The sequence below is a fragment of the Megascapheus bottae genome, chromosome 22, assembly GCF_031878675.1.
Source record: "Megascapheus bottae isolate mThoBot1 chromosome 22, mThoBot2.hap1, whole genome shotgun sequence".
NCBI lineage: Eukaryota > Metazoa > Chordata > Mammalia > Rodentia > Geomyidae > Megascapheus > Megascapheus bottae.
The window spans coordinates 6,751,303-6,767,851 of NC_143530.1; the positions used below are offsets into that span (position 1 = coordinate 6,751,303).

Below are 16,549 nucleotides of genomic sequence, written 5' to 3' on the forward strand. Positions count from 1 at the left end.
CCTAGCAGAACCCTTTCACATTTCCCAACTGCGTAACTACAGCCAAGCCAAAACTCACACAGAGAAGGCCAGCTGGAAATAGGGCCAGATGCTTCCTCAATGAGGGCCAAGAGCCACCGTTGCACCCACTGCTTGATGCCTTGGCTAAGGAAACATCACTCATCCCCAGAGCTCCCATCTTTAGAAACCAGAAGCAGACCCATGCCCCTAGGACCAAACTGACCAGGATGGGAGGGCTCTGGACAGATCACAAGAAAGTGGGGATGCTCACACTGCACACTAGGGGACCCTTTTTATATTCAATGGAGAAAGACCAAGAGGAGCTTTGCAATCAGAATTAAAATCTTTAATACAAAATGCTTTTTTTTTTAAGATATATCTGTATTTCTTTGTTGTTGTTTAAAAATAAATATGTACTACGGAATATCTCGAAAAACTGCACTAGAGACAAAGACGTGATGTTAATATCTTTTCCCCCCAACAATTATTACGGATAAACAGTAGCACCAATAAATAAATGATAACAAATATTAAAATTAAAAAAGGAGAGAGATTTAGTATGTAGGATTCTCTATTTTTCTTGTTTTGTTTTTACATATAAAAAAACAGAATAGCAATGTCTATTTTATCAGAATCACATATATACATAAACATATATATATATATATTTATATACAAACACAAATTGCCAAATATATATATAGTATGTAAATGTATATTGAAACCTTATTTGGAAGGAATGTGTGGTGAGAAGCTAGGGGAAAAAGGAAGGGCAGGACTGTTAGCAATATTAAATATCTGCCCAGGGCAAGCTAGTAACTTTCACCGATCAGGCAGAGAGACAGATTGGAAACATGAATTTCATACACACAAACCGGTACAAACAAAGAGTGTAAGAAGGGAGAGAGAGCAAGAAAGAGAGAAAGAGAGAGAGACATCTCATAAATAGTTGAAATTAAATATTAACCAAGAATACTGAAAAAAACCCTACTCTTTAATTAAATTAACTGTTTTTAATTTCTAATTAAAAAGATATATTAAATAAGTACCGCATATAAAACACTCTGTCTCTTTTCTCTGCCTCCGCAGATGGGCAGGTGGGCCTGTCCATCTTCTCTGTGCTTCGGGAAGGGGCGGGGAGAAGGAGGGCTACCCACTCACACACACAGCCAGGTCTCCTGGGGACAGAACTAGTGGTTTCAATGGTCTGAGGACGTGAGGGCCACCTGGACAGCAATCTGGGAAGCAGGGCAGGGAAAGGACGAGCAGGTCTCAGGAAGAGGAGCCGTCGCAGGCTTCTTCTTCCACCAAAGTCTGTTCTCTGCCAGGACGCCTATTGGTAGTCCCCCAGGGACAATGAGAACAGAAAAAGACTGCCCAAGCTCTGGGCTCTTCTGGGCAGTGCCCTGGGGGGCGGTGAGAGAGGGGCAGGATGCCCTTGCAGCATGTGGCAGGGACCCACAAACACGCCATCTCCTGAGGCTCCCCCAGAGTCCTGGGGTGAGCTGGCATCCTTGTCCCTGCTATCTGTCGTCTGTCTTTCTGTCCTTTTTGACTTGGGGCAGAGGCTCAGGCCCAGGGTTGGGTTTGTCGATGTTCCTGGAAGTTGCCCCCAGGCCCTGGCTTTGCACATTCATTCCCAAGGAGAAGACAGGACAAAAGATCGCTCCAGAGTTTCTTGTTCCCTCCTGTCCCGGCACGACGTGGGGGAGGGACACCTCCTCCCATCTCGAGTCCACAGCAGTCAAAATACATCCAGTGAAGACACCAATAACATTAGCAAAGTTAACTTAAAAAAAGAATATATATATTTTATATAGATATAAAATATATATATTTACTTTTATATATATATAATATATATATAAATGTATAGGTGTGGGATGGGTATGTCTACAGGAATCCCAGAAATAAAACTCTCTCTAATCTTCCAGGCTCGGTGATTTAAGCAGCAAGAACAAAAAACAATGAAATGACAAAATCCAATCCAAGAGGGACTGTGCTGGGTCACCCGCCCAGGGAACTCGTCTCGCCCTCTGGACCCAGAATGCTCTGCGCAGCGTCCTCTTCCTTCATTTAGTTTAGGTTTCTGGATTAAGGACTGTTCTGTCCATGGTGACTGGTGACGGGTGTGGTGGTGGTGGTGGTGGTGGCGGCAGCGTGGTTAGTCAGTCATTCTGGATCTATCTTTCCTGGTGAGAGGTCTGGTTCCCGAAACCCTGAGGGAGGCTTCCTTCCTTTCCACAGCCTGGCTCACCGCCTCGGCTTGTCACACCTGAGACATACAGCAAAGGTCGGGGTGAGGGCCGGGAGGAGAGGCCTAGCAGCAAGGCCGGGAGCCCCTGTGGAAGCAGCAGCTCTATTTGGCACGTATCTCCCCCACCCCCAGGATGTCCACTGGGGTTTGCAGCCCATGCGAGACCGGACAGACATGAAAACACCTCACAAAGCAACGAATGGACAAATATGGGGAGGAACGGTGTCCGCCCTGAGGGGCAACAGGGCTGGACAGAGGTCGAGGGAGGGCCTGCAGGTCTGTCAGCTCAGGCTCTAAGGACAGACTTGGGGAACCATGAGAAGGAAGAGGATGTGGTGACCACTGAGGGGGACTGCCCTGGGGACATGAGGGCCCCAGCAGAGAGGAGCCAGAGGGATGCGGGGGCCCAGGGAGGAGAGAGACCATCTGTTCCCTGCAGGCCTTGTCTGGCAAAAGCTGCCTGGGAAATGGCAGGCCCAGTCCTGCTGGCAAACCTGGGCTGGGGACAGGGTTGGCCTCTAAAAGCATTGTCTGGTGCTCCCCTCCCTACTGCGGGGGATGCGGGTGCTGGTCCGGAGTCCCAGGAACTGAAGTTCTCAAATCCAGCCAGCGTCACCTCAAACAACCAGAACCCTCGAATGTTAAACCCGGGCTTTTCCCTACCCGCGCTGCAGTCACACCGGAGACCCACCGGACACGCCACAAACTCCACACCAATCCGGGCGGCCGAAGAGCTCCAGCCGCCAGCGGCCTGGGCTCCTGACCACCCCTCCCCCACCTCCCTCACCCCCCCCCCATACACACAACTGAGCATTTGGTCAAGCACCTGAACCCCACATGGACACCCAGGGCCCAGGCTAAAGGAGTTCACAGTCCGTGAGGGGAGGGGACACGTGGAAACGCAGAGGACACAGATTGATCTTTTGATGAAGGATAAGGAAATCGGATACCACAGATCCCATTGTAGATGGCTTGGCAAGGAAGAACGGCAGAGACCCGCCCAGGGAGTCCCTGTCTCTACAGCCTGCCCTCAGGGAGGGACCCCAGTCTAAGGGGATGCAGCCTGTCCTCAGGGAGAAGCCTGAAGAGTACAAGGCCCACCTTGGAGGGCCGCGCTAAAGCCAAACACGCTTCCACACTGAAGACATAACCCGAAGGGCTGTTTCTCAGCACTAACACCAGAGACAGCACAACTACACTGGCAGCAGCCAGGAGCAGCGGGACCACAGGACACAACACACAGCGGCATCCACACAGCCACGTGGAGGCACACCCGACTACCCACTCAGACAGCCAGGACAACCGCAGCAGGCCTGCCAGGCCAGGACCCACAGCCCCCCATGGCATCGGGAACAGAAAAGACAGCAGCCACCAGGCAGGCACAGCAGCCAGAAGCTGAGCAAGCAGCTGGCCCCTCAGTAGGCATGCTCTGTGTATGTATCTCTCTCTCTCGCTCGCTCGCTCACTCTCTCATCCCATGTCTTCAATGCCCCTTTCTGACTCGCTCGCCCTCTGGGAACCAACCTGCAAGTACGTTCGTTTAACTCAAGCTGCCTCGCCTTGCAACGCGAGTCTGTGTTTTTGCAGGAACATTTACAGGTCTGCGGATCTTGTACAAACAAATGCTTTCTCCGCTCTGAGCAAGGCCCACAGGGACTGCAAAAAGGCAAAAGGAAAGACATCTAAGCTAGAGCGTCAGCAGAGAGAGAGAAGAAGAAAAAAAAAAAAAACATGCAATACCCCTGATGTGTCCGCTGGGACCCCCACCCCCCCGGGCGGCCCCCGCGCCCTTCCACGCCCTGGAAGGATCAGAGCGCTGTAGCAGAGGAAGAGAGAGCGCGAAAAGAGGCAGCACTGTCCAGGACGCCTGTCCAGGGGAAGAGGAGGGCACAGGCGGGCAGAGAGGGCAGGAGAGGGCTGCCGGAAGGGGCGACGCTGTGCCTGGGAGGACATGGGCACATGTCCTCCTGTCCACTTGACATCAGGCCCCAGCTGCTGCTGCTGCTGCTGCTGCCCTCAGAAGAGCACACCTTGACGCTCTTCGCCTGAGGGACATGAGAGTTCCCAGGCCTTCTACCACACGAGGGCCAGCAGAGGGCATGACGGGAAGACAACCTCTCTGCCCAGCAGCCGAGCCACTGGGACTACAGCGTCCATCACCATCTCCAACCCAGAAGACACAGCCTTCCTCAGGGACACTTCGTGGGCATCTCGCCTGCGGCTGGACAGGGCAGGTCCGCCCCACCAGGCCACAAGTGCTGAGAAACCAGGGCCCTGTAGTCAGAGCAAGAGGGGCAGCCATGCCGGGCTTGACACCCCCCAGCTCCCCATCCTGCAGGCCCTACCCTGCCCCACCCCACCATCACACTCCCTCCTCACACCATGTCTGCCCGCCCTTCCACTCACAGCTCCCAGACAAGTGCAGAAGCCCAGAGCAGTGGAAGCCTGCTGGGTGAGCGGTCCTGACGTTCAGCACCCATGCCAACATGGGCCCACCACCAGCGCCCAGTGGGTGAGAGAAAGTTGGTGCCCAGCCAAAGCGTTCTCCCAGAGATTTCCAGGCCCAGGACACCGCCACCCCCACCCCCCATGCCCTGGGTATTAACCCTGGACCAGCAATACCACCACATCTCCCCATGGGTGCTCATTAGTGGAGTGAGTGAGTGAGAGAGAGACACTGAGACCAGGAGGAAAGGGCAAGAGCCGGGGCAGACCACGGGAGGGAGGGTAGGGTTACGGGGAACTGCAGGCGGGCGTTTGACTGGAGGCCACAGAGGCCCCAGGACATTAGACAGCAGAGCGCGGGCACCAACGTACACGCTCCAGGATTTATACCGGGATTTCTTGCGCTTTCGTTTTTGCCCCTTTCCCTTTCCTCGAACTGATTTTCTGGAAAATAAAATAACAGAGACAGACAGAGAGAGAACGAGCAGGGATAGGAGAGCAAAAGAAGGCGTGTGGGGTACAGATCACACAGGCCCAGTTCCTGGAGCAGGTGGCATGGGAGACAGGAAACCTCGGGAAAGGCTGGGTGCACAGACACCCCTTAGGGCCTCCTCACTTTGCCCAGCCTCCTGGCATGCTTTGGGTGGGAAGTAGAGATTGTGCAGGGCCGCTATGCACACGGGGCACTCCACTCTGGTAAGGTACAAAGCCCCTCTAGAAAGGTTCTCTGCTTAGCAGGTGAAGGGCAGAGGCCACAAAAGGTAGACATTGAGGCCAGATTCCTGGGCTGACAGAGAGGGGGACAGACTGCGCGTCAAGCACCTTCTAAAGAAAATAGCAGCGGAGCCCTCCAGAAGCCCTGGCTCAGGGGCCCCCGGGGTGGGGGAACAGCTTCCTTAGGAGCTGGCACAAAACCCAGTGCAGGACATGAAAGGTCCAAGTCTGTCCAGCCACAACCTGGGCTGGTGTCCTCAGAGCCCATGGAGGGGAAGGGAGGGAGGGCAGGGACTCCTGAGGCACTTAGAAGCCAGTTCCCTCAAAGTCGGCCACATCATCTACCAGGCTGTCTTCTGAGCCCAAGCAAGCCCCTGGCTTTCCCCATGGCCAAGAGGGCATTAAGGGGGACAGATAAGGGAGACAGGCTGAAGCCTGCCCCTCTCCAGGGAATCAGCACTCTCTGGGCCCCAGAGAATGCTCCGCAGCATATCTGTCACAAAGAAGGAAGAGGGAGAGAAGGGACCTAGGCAGAGGCAAGTCTGTCCCCTTTAAGAGAAAGTACTGGAAGGATGGAAGAAGCAGGCCTGTGCATGCATGCTGGCTTGTGTGCTTGCGTGCGCGCTCTCGCTCTCCTCTCTCTCGTGCTCTCTCATTGGCCCTCTCTTTCATTGAGCCTATTTTCCCAGATCAGAGCTCTGGGACTCCCAGCTGTCCTGTCCTAGAGTCTTAGGACGTTCCATCCTGAGTGGCGCATCAGATGGGAAGAGGAAAGGGAAAGACATGGCACTCTCTCTCAGTCGCTCCTTCCCTGAAACCTTACCAGTGTCCCCTGCCTGCCCCATCCTGACCCAACCTTCCACACAGAGCAAATGGAAAGCAGAAGCCAGGGTCAGTACTGCTGCTTTGCCTCCACGGCAGAGAGAGCTAGGTGATTGCTGCTTCAGGAACCACGCACCGAGAAACTCAATGCAGCCCCAAACCCAACTGGGTCACCATATTCATCGCCCAGTCTGGTTGTGTCTCCTATCACACAAAGGCTTCTCTGATACCCACTCCCTCTCTGCTCCAGAGAGCCAAGGGAGCTGGTGTTCACACCATCCAGCCCGCACACAGGGAATCCACAGCACCTCAGTGCCGCCAGACAGCAATATCGTCGAGGAAGCCTCTGGCTCCAGGCTGGAATTCTTTGCTTTACCTGGAGCCGGAAGCTGGAAGCTGACTCTGTCCCACAGTTGCCACCAATCTAATCCCCACCCAGACCAACTCAGTGACCCAGGAGGCCCTCAGAGCCCAGGGCAGAGAAATCCAGAAGCCCCAAACCAAGACAACTTAGCCAAGGAGAAGGGAAAGTGTGAATGTCATGACCACTTACTTTTCTGGTCTTGCTCTATCTTTCTTTGGTCTACATGGGGTAGAGAAGAAAAAGAGAGAGAAAGAAGAATTAAGAGGGTGATGATAATTGCAATAATAATAATAATAGCAATAAAATGTGGACACAATGTTTACAATGTAGCAACACTGCTTTGGGTTTGTTTTGTTTTGTTTTGTTTTGTTTTTGCCAGTCCTGGGACTTGAACTCAGGACATTAAAGGGCCTGGGCACTGTCCCTAAGCTTCTTTTGCTCACAGCTAGCACTCTATCACTTGAGCCACAGCACCACTTCCAGCTTTTTCTGTTTATATGGTACTGAGGAATCAAACCCAGGGCTTCATATATGCTAGGCAAGCACTCTACCATGAAGCCAACTTCCCAGCCTGCAACATTGCTTTAATCCCTTGACTAGCCAAGCAACTCATATAACCCTGTAATAAAATTATGAGGTACATGCAACTATTAGATCCACTTTCTAGAGGTGGACACTGAGGTGGGTCTGGATGAGGCAAAAAAGTATATGCTTAACCCTTGCACAGATCACAGTTGTTTGTGATCGGATGGATGGATGGATGGATGGCTCAGTCCTCACCTGCATTCACATTTGCTGTGCTGTAAGAAGCTCATCTCTCCTATGTGCTGGCCTTGGTGAGGTTTGATCCGCATGATCTGCAGAGGAAGGAAGCAGATCACAAAGGTTAGTGACCCAGCCAGCCAGACCCAGACGGGACACCCTGGGGCTCCTGCCACTTAGGCACCAGGGGTTCTACAGAGCAGGGTGGGCTATGGAGGTGGGATGACCAGGGCTCTAGCAGGAAGGCGCCTCAGGCCACCCCAACTCCCCCAGCCCTGCTGGCCTCAGGGAGCCTCTGCTCCTCTGAAGGGCAAAGATGGCTACAGGGTTGGCCAGGCTGGGAATTCAGGTCCTGGATTCTCGCCATTCTCCATCCCCCCTTCCCCGTGCCCCCTCAGGCCTCACCCTGACCCTAGTAGCTACCCAACGGCCACCCACCCACCCCCTTATGTCTTACAGCTCTTGCCCACTCTCCACCCTGTCTACGCTGAGACACACACAAGCACCACACAGCACCCAATGACAGGCTTTCAATTCTTCATAGACCAGGCCCATCCAACATCCCAAATCAAGCACTCAAGGGGGAGAGCTTGCAGATCCTTTCCAAGATGAAGAGAAGGAAGGGCTCTGGTTGCAAGCATCAGCCCTCCTGAGCCCAGGAGGCAAAGATCAGGAAGGCGAAGGTGATGATCCAGGACTGAGGACTGCAGTCGTCTTCTTCCCCAAGTAGACAAGACCCCGCCTCACTCTTCTCTCCCCAGGCCCCAACTCAGGGGCAGGAGCTGGGCCAGGCTCCTCCTACCAAGAGCTTCTGAGGAAGGGGCCCAGGCGACCTGTCCCAAAGTCTAACACCCCTCCCTGCCCCTCCCAGCCCCCAGTCCCACAGTGGCCCACCTGCATGGTAATGTTGGACTCCTCGGTGGGCACGCACTCGAGCGCCTCGTCATTACAGCAGCCCCCACAGCGCATCAGGGGCACACAGGACGGCTTAAAGATGTACTCGATCTCATCAGGGTACTCCTGGAAGACGTCCACCAGGGTCTCGATTGGACGGCAGTAGCTGCGCTGGTAGACTTCCATGAACTTAACCACTGCGTGGGGTTGGCGGAGGGGGGAAGAGGACAGGTGAATCTAACAGGTGCCACAAAAAGTGACCTCTACCCAATTCTGAAAGGCCACTCTGCAATCGCCTCCTCGGTTCTTTGGAGAGCTCAACCCTACCAAGTAAGTAATTCTATTATCTCACTGAAGGCCCTCCTGCCTGCTGAGTGGAAGCCCCTCCCTTCTCCCCCATCACAAAGGCTGGGCTCACTCCACAGATCACGAGCTTGTCAAGGTCCAGGGGAGGTGGCCTGCCACATCTGATCCTCTGCTTCAAGGTGACACCAGAGGGCAGTCCAAGTGTGGGCACACCTGCTGGGGCGTGGGGCCAGGAAGAACAACCAGGTCTGGCAAATCACTCTGTGCTTTCCCTCAGCCATTGCTATTGGCTGACGTTAGCTAAACTGACAAGTACTTCTCCCTGAGTACTTACTTCGTGCTGGGTACTGTGCACAGTTGTTGATATTACTTAGTACTACTGGGAGGTATCTTACACATGGGGAATGAGAAGCTCAGAGAGAGACACGGAGAGGCTCTAAAATCTGCCCTGAAGCCATACTGCCTAAGAGTAATAAACTAACAGGATAGAAGCTTCAGGAGACACCTTGCCACCTGCCAGTTTCCCTCTCCAGACCAGGGCTCAGGAGGTATCAACAGGTGAAGGAGGCAGGCACGCTCGGCAGGCCCTGCCAACCACTGATAACCCCGCCCCAGAGGGCAGACGGCTTACATCATGGAAAAAACAGGGCTGCTACTGCAACTACCCACCCAGGGTTTCTAGAAGCTGATCTGGAAACCAGGGTAAAGACAGTTTTCCAGGCTGACCGCAGAGCCTGGGTGCACCAGAGCATGAAAGGGTAATTCTGGGCCACAGGGGTGGGGCCCTTGAGAATAAATAAATGCACGACTCCAGAATGACTGCTCCAAACTGCAGGCCCAGCCTGCCACTCCCCATCACACCCCTGGCTACTGCCACATAACAAACCTGTCCCTAATACGAGCTCCCTATGCAGGAGGAAAGAAAAAAAAAAAAAAAAAAAAAAACCCTAGCTGGCCCAGGGGCCCAGGCACAGGCTGAGTAGATGTGACCTTGGGCCTGTCCTGTCTCTGGGCCTCCAACTCCGCTCATCTAAGCAGGTCGGCCTGATCTCTAAAGACACAGGGAAATGCTGAGACATGGAGCTGTGTCTCCTATCACCAGCCCTGAGGACAAGTGTTCTCTTATCCTGAGTGACACTGAGTCTGGAATTTCACCAGGCACTGAATGCACACTCCATAAACTACAGCCCTCTGCCCGCCTAAGAGCCATTGCAAGCTTTCATCCCTGCTCCTGTTCCAAAGTTTGTTTTTCTAAAAGTATAAAGTAAGCTCAGAGCCAGGGATATAAATACAAAAGGTTGGTTTGGAGAAACTTGGGGAGTTGAGGAGAGAGTGAAGAGAGAGCCACAGAAAGAACAGTGGGGACACCCAAGAAGCCTTCTCTACCCTCAAAGGGTTTAGCTGAAGAAAAGCATAGTCAAGAAACAATCAATGAGACTAGAAAGCAATCTAAATTGAACAAAATAATTAAAGTGAACAAGATAATGAATGCAGAACTTCTGTGTGTGTGCGTGTGTGTGCACGCATGCACACTGGTGCTTGGGGCTTGAACTCAGGGCCTGGACCCTCACTAATCCAAGGCTAGCACTCTTTACCACTTGAGCCACACCTCTACTTCCAGCTTTTTTGGTGGTTAATTGGAGATAATCTCATGGACTTTTTCTCTACCTGGGCTGGCTTCACACTGCAATACTCCGATCCCAGCCTCCTGAGTAACTAGGAGTTTTAAACTGATATTTCATGATGGTAGGGAATGAGGTGGCCCACATCTGTAACTCTACCCAGGAAGACAGCAGAAAGGCCTGGCCTGAACAATGAATAGGGTGAGGACGTCAAAGGTAAAACAACCTGGACTGAGAATTCCTTACAAAAGCTCCCTCCCTAGATTACCAAAGCCCAGGGGAGGTGAAGCAGCACCGTTCGGCCTGCCTCCTGCAGCCCAGCAAAGCTGTCCCAGGCAGGGTGTGCACATCATGCACTCCAGCATCAGGCTCCCGTGGTTTTCCTTATTTACGGCAGCCAACCTTTTCTCCAACAAACAAAGACCATTTGTCTTGCCTTTCCCAGACCACAGAGACCACTGGAAAGCTGAAGGGGGTGGGTGGCACACTGGAGCAGGGGCCTGTCAGTGGCACAGGCCAGGGAGTGGTGCAAAGCCAGGCCCTGGGCCAAGGAAAGGGCTCATGGAGTGGGGGGGGGGGAGGGAGGCAGAACTGGCTGTGGCATTGCCACCCCTGGCAGCTACTAAAGCCATACTGGATTTGGGTCAGAGAAACTGGCCTAGAGGGAGACCCTAGGGCCTTCCTTCCTTGGGGGGGGGGGGCAACCTGGAGGAGGAGCTTCTGGCTAGAGCAGAGGCCACACTCAGTGCTGAGGAGAGCCAGGGTGTCCCCAGAGAAATGGGAGGAGCCCCGTACTCCAAACCACACTGGAACAAAAGGCAGGCAGAGTCGGGCTGGGCAGGGGGGCGGGGCGCATAGGAGCTACAGAGCCCTCTGCTGGCCCTGGACAGAAGTTCACCGCAGCCAAAGCAGTCCACCAGGGCTTTCTCCAATCCCAAAAGAACACAAAATGCAATGGAGTGGGAAGAAAGAGGGTCCCCTGTCCATTAAGTTATCAGCCTTCTCCAGCTCACACAGGAAGAGCCACAGAACCCATCAGTGGCCTGTGGCTGGGTAGGAAAGGGCACTGAGCATCCATCCTCCCTTGGGACACAGGAACAAGGGACAGCCCTCTTGACATCTGGAATCCCTGAACACCATACCTCCTGGTCTGTGTTCAATTTCTCTGGAGAAAAGGATACTTGGCAGAAGTAGAAGGAAAAAAGCAACAAGTCTGACTTCTAGTAGAGAGCTAAACAGGGAAGAGCTTTAAGAAACTGAAGGGTTAACCTGCTGCCTGCCAGCTCTTACACACACTCACAGGACACAAGACACTAAAAAGAATCAGGTCTGCCCATGCACACTCTGGGGTGACAGGGGACTCACCTTCATGGGTTTTCTGTTCTTCCACCATGGGTGCAGCCTGGGACCACTGAGGACAAAACAAAGGCAGGATGTTGGCATGGGTAGAGGCAGAGACATGAGCAGAGACAGGGGTGCAAGGGCCCAGCCATTGGGCCCCCTTCTCCCTGTGTGCTTCCCTTGTAGCGCGCCCCCACCCTTCACCTCTGACTTTTCCAGACCTCCTGAGAAGCAAAGGGAATAGTGAGGAGTCCCCGCAGACCCAGAGCAGACCCGCTATCTGTGGCTTCTTCCACTGTTCAGTCCACAGAAGTTACAGACTAGCCAGATGTTGTGGGAGACGGGTTGGAGGCTCAGTGCAGGAGGAAAACACTAGAATTGTGTACTGTCCTGGCTCCCCACACTGCTCTCCCTACCCCGAGTCCCTGGTCAAAAGCCGTGGGTAAGTATTAAGGTCAAATAGGAGGACAAATTTGGACTGGGGCAGGAAGGAGGGACTGGGGGCGAGGAAAACAACATGGTGACCTTCTCCTGCTGACATGACAAATACCAGGGCAAGCGGGTGTAGGGAGGGAGGGGGTGCAGAGGACCGAAGGGCGCCAGCCACCCTCCCCCACCCACACCGCTTCCAGTTCTCAGGAGCATTCAGCACACCTACAGGTGGCTCCGGGGAGAAAAGCCTGGAAGGAAGGCCCCAGGGAAGAGAAGAACCTCATTTTTCTCCTTGGAGCCTGGGGTGAATTTCCAACACCTTGCTGGCCACCCATTTCCACCTGGACCCCAAGCCCCTCTCACCTGGACAGAGCCTCCAAAGTGATCTTTTCCTCTTTATGTTGCCCAGCCCCCAGGGGTTTCCTGTTCTATCCAGGCCCAGGCCTCTCTCAGCCCTTCCCACTCTCACCAGATCCCCAAATTTGTGAAGGTCAACAGCAAACCACGTGGACCACACAAGAGTAAGAATTAGGCAAAGGCTTCTAGCTCTTCCTGTGGATCCCCACTTCCCAAACACGCCATTCCCCTCCAGCAGCAGAACTGCTCTCAGGCTGCCCAGACCTCTCAACTTCCCTTGAGAGGAAATCCCACAGTCTGCCTCTCCTTCTCCTTTCCCACAATGCCCACCGCAGCCCACCCACACCCCCAGCCTTGCCTCCAGGGCCAAGGTCAGAGGAAGTCTCTCTCAAAGAAAGATAACGTTCCCCCCAGCTCCCAGCTGGGCGAGCCTCCCACTGGAGCTCCCCCCCCCAAAATTCTGCACCTCAGCCCTTCACCCACCCCACAATCCAAGATCCCCAAGTTCTCCACCTCCCCAGAGCCTCAGTGAGGAGAGGGAACAGAAACTTTGTGACCCCTCCTAAGCCAAGGGGGCCACGGGAGGAGAGGTTCTAGGCAGGGAGGGGCCAGGTGTCCTTCTCTGGGGGCCTCTGAAGGTCACTCTGTGGCTGGGCAGTCACTCCTGCCCCTCCTCCCCACTCGGAGGCCTGGAGCCAAGGCCCTTTGTGCCAGGGTCTGAGGAACTCTGGTTGGCCACAGGGACCCCTGCCCCTTTCCTTCCTTCTTTCCCCTCTCCAAGGGGCCCCTGGCTGAGTGAAGATATAGGGAGGGTCTGAAAAGGACTCAGGTGGCTCTGAGAAGCAAGTTTGGAGTTCTTAAAAACCACCTGCTCCGGTGTTCCATGCCGCCAGGACGACGTGTGTGTGCAAGGCTGGCAGGGGCGCAGGAGCGGCCATTCCCAGGCTACCATGTCCCAGAAAATTTCCGAAGGGGCACGTAAGGGTGATGCCGGGCTTTACCCTTCACTGACCCCCATAAAAGCTTAGCACAGCTAACTAGAAACCGCTGGGGAAGAGTGAGGAGCGCCGGGCCACCGAGTCAGGACTCCACAAAGCACAGGGGTGGGACCCGGTACCCCCACTTCTGACAGCTCCCATCCTTTCTCTGGCTTCTGAGGCCCCCAGAGAAGCGAAAATCAAGAGGGCGCTAAGGACTCCTCTCCTCGCTAGTAAAGCACTGGGCAGGGGGAGAAGGGGGAGAAGGGAGCGTCAGGAAATTCCTCCCCAGCACGCGACGCTGGGGACCGGGGAGGTTCTCCGGGTCCCCGGGCTGGGGCTGCCACGCGAGGTCACCTTCCCGCGGAGGGCGGGCGGGGGAGGGGCGACGCCCGCGGCCCCGGGCTCCCGGCTCGGGCAGCCGCGGCTCCGGGAACACGAGGCCGGCCAGGCCCGGGCTGATGTAATCGGCTCCGCGCCGCGCGCGCCCGGCCGGGCGGGGGAGGGCGGGCACCGAGCGGGACGCGAGCGGGGACGGCCGGGGGTGGCGCAGGTGGCCCCGCAAGCAGGGGTCCCCGCGGCAATCCATCCCCAAACTTTTGCTCAACTCGCAGCTAAGGGCCGGAGAGGGGCCGAGCGGCAGCGTGACAGCAGGCGGCCGGCTCCCCCCGCGCGCCCGGCCCCCCCACGCGCTCTGCCCTCCCCCTGGTCCAAGGTCCGAGCACCCCCCTTGCCCGCGGGACTCGGGCTCCCGCCCCCGCTGCCCGGATTTCCAGTTGGTCCGGGGTGGGGGGGGGATCCGCGGCCGGGAGCAAACTTCAGCCGCCAGCGCAAGCCCAGCCCCCTCGGCCTCCTCCTCCGGCTCCCGCCCTCCGCTGCTCGGCCCAGATCGTACGTGCGGTGACTCTGGTGGGTGGGCAGGGCCCGCGTGGGCGGCGAGCCGGGCCTGGCGCCCTCCCACCTAGCGCGCACCCCCTCCCCCTCCACGCTCGACGACAGGCAGGGACGCCGCGCGCCCGGTGCCCCAGGACCCGCGTGGGGCGCGGAGCCCCCCACGCGCGCGCTCGCAGGCACGTTCCCAGCCGGGAGAGGCGCTCGCAGCGGCCCGCGGCACCGAGCGGGCACGACCGCTTACCTTGGCATGGTGGAGGTAGAGCAACAAGGCAAGGGTCCAGTGCACCCAAGAAAGCAAAAAGTTCATGGTTTCACAGGCCCGGCCGGGGCCGGCGCGGCGCGTGCTGCCTCTCCGGATCGGGCTGCGGGGCAGCCCGCTCTCCTCCCCGCCTTGGCGGGCTCCGCTTCCTCCTGGAGCCAAGGCCCGGGCCCGGGCCTGGGGCTGGGGCGCGCGCGCGGCTGGGGCTCTGTCTGCGCACACGGCCACCTCACCCGTCCATGAGCCCGGCTGCCGAGAGCCGAGCGCCCACTGCGGCCCCCTCTCCTCTTCCCTCCGCGCCTCCTCCTGCCCTTCCTCCGGCCGCCGCGGCGTCTTCTGGCCCGAGCTGGGACTACTTCTCCCGGCTTCGCTCGGCTTGGCTTCCCCGGAGCGGACCACGGCTCCTCCGGAGCGAGAACAGCCCAGAAGTTGGACGAAAAGTTTCAGAGCAATTCCGCGAGCCCCTGTGCCCTCCACCCCGCCTCCGGGCGCGGGCTCCGACTCCGGCTCCTGCCCGCGGCTCGCCGCCGCGTCCACCGTCGGCTGCCCGCCCGCCCGCCCGCCGGGGAGGAGGTGGGCGCTGGGGCTGGGGGCGGTGTCTGTCTGTCTGTCCGTCAGCGCCGCTGGTCCGAGGCTAGATCCCGGGGGGAGGACGCACGCCGCACGCCCGCGGTCACCCCCAAAAGCAGGTCAGTCACTTTGCCCCGTCCCTGGCGCGGCTGGCTGGCTGGCGCGCGCTCGCTGGCCGGATCTCTCGCTCTTTCCTCGACTTCTCCGGAGCTCTCGCTACCTCTTATCTCTCGGCTGGTTTCCGAAATCCGAAGTGATGGGGGGGTGGGGTGGGGAGAGCAAAGAAGCAGTCGTCCCCCACACCGTCGGTACGATTTAAGGAATTAGAAGTTAAAAAAAATTAATAATAAATTAAAGCGGAAACACAATAGTTTTCAAAAAAATGTTTCAGAAAAAAAGAGGGGTGCAAACCCCGGGTAGATGGATCTCGAATCTGAGCGCAGAGCCCCCCCAGGCCGGTGAGTCCGCGGGACGGTCCGCCCGGCCACTGCGTCTCCCGACAGAGCTGCGCTGCCGCCGGCTCGGCTCGGCCCCGCGCGCGGCCTCCTCGCAGCCCGGCTGCCCCAAGCCTCTGCGGTCCGCACCACCACCGGCGGCGGAAAAAAAGAGGCTCAGGCCCCGCCCCGTCGGGGCCCCGCCTCCGGCCCCACCCCGTGGGCGTGCCGGGTCGGCGGGGCCAGGCACCGCCTTCCTCGAGCCCCCGGCCCTTCACCGGGAGGAACGGCGAGACCCCCCACCGGGGATCGCAGCCGGAGAATTATCCGCGCACCCCCCCGCTCCGGACCCGGCCCAGACACGCGTTCCCGCGGGGCGTGGGCGCGGGGGATGGGGACGGGTGGCTGGGCGCGTTCGGGGCCCGAGAGCAGCCCCTCTGTCCCCTTTGCGGGGAACGCTGGCGGGAGCGGGGAGAGCCACGGATCCCGGGGACCCCGGGGTGACCCCGGCCCCCTCCCCCGCACACGCGCGCACGCACACGCGCTCTCGCACTGACACCCGCGTCCTCACGCAGACGCCGCGCGCCCAAGTTCACGAGCTCCCGGCGGTGGCCGAGCGCCCCCTAGTGACCCCGGCGAGCACCGCCCCGCTCGGCTCAGGCGGACCCGGCCTGGGGAAGAGGGGTGCCAGGAACCCCCAGTGTTTGACCTCCCCAAAAGGTTGCATGTTGGAGACTGGAAAGGCCACGCAGGCAGAAAGCCCAGTGCCGCGCTAGCGGAGCGTGGGGAGGGAACTAGGTAGTTATTTGGAGCCTCTATCCAGAAGGATCTGGGGCTCCGGGGTGACGGGGTCTTTCGAGAAGTGTCCAGGGAGGCGTCCTTGGAGATAATTTGGCACCAAATGAGAAGGGGGATTCTGTGTGTGTCTGGGGTTTCGTCGGTGACCTGGAGGGAAGAGGACCTGTTAGAGCCCACGTATGCACTGCTGAGTCTGGCAGAGCCCAAGGGGAGAGGCAGCTGGGCAGACAGAGGCCCTTGTTCCTCCTGACCACCCCCCCAGATGTTGCCAGGGAACTGAAGCCAGGGGGCTGGAGGGGGC

The 16,549-nt window shown here is 57.2% G+C and overlaps 1 protein-coding gene across 1 annotated transcript; it reads right to left on the reverse strand.

Annotated features, from left to right (window-relative positions):
- Window positions 1–321: 321 nt before the first annotated feature.
- Window positions 322–11,597, reverse strand: Vegfa (vascular endothelial growth factor A). Its single transcript, XM_090355581.1, has 7 exons — window positions 11,552–11,597; window positions 8,259–8,455; window positions 7,383–7,459; window positions 6,792–6,821; window positions 5,075–5,146; window positions 3,782–3,913; window positions 322–2,275 (listed from the first exon to the last, which is right to left on the reverse strand). Exons 1-7 carry the CDS (start codon window positions 11,577–11,579, stop codon window positions 2,254–2,256), a joined length of 558 nt encoding a protein of 185 aa, XP_090211707.1. The 5' UTR covers window positions 11,580–11,597; the 3' UTR covers window positions 322–2,253.
- Window positions 11,598–16,549: the final 4,952 nt, after the last annotated feature.

Excerpts from the sequence above, each read along its gene's own strand:
- Vegfa (XM_090355581.1), bottom strand. The coding sequence starts at position 11,579 with ATGGTGGAAGAACAGAAAACCCATGAAG. Across the intron at positions 8,456-11,551 it reads AGAACAGAAAACCCATGAAG|TGGTTAAGTTCATGGAAGTC; the intron begins GTGAGTCCCCTG and ends AACCCCACGCAG. Across the intron at positions 7,460-8,258 it reads AGTCCAACATTACCATGCAG|ATCATGCGGATCAAACCTCA; the intron begins GTGGGCCACTGT and ends CTTCCTCTGCAG.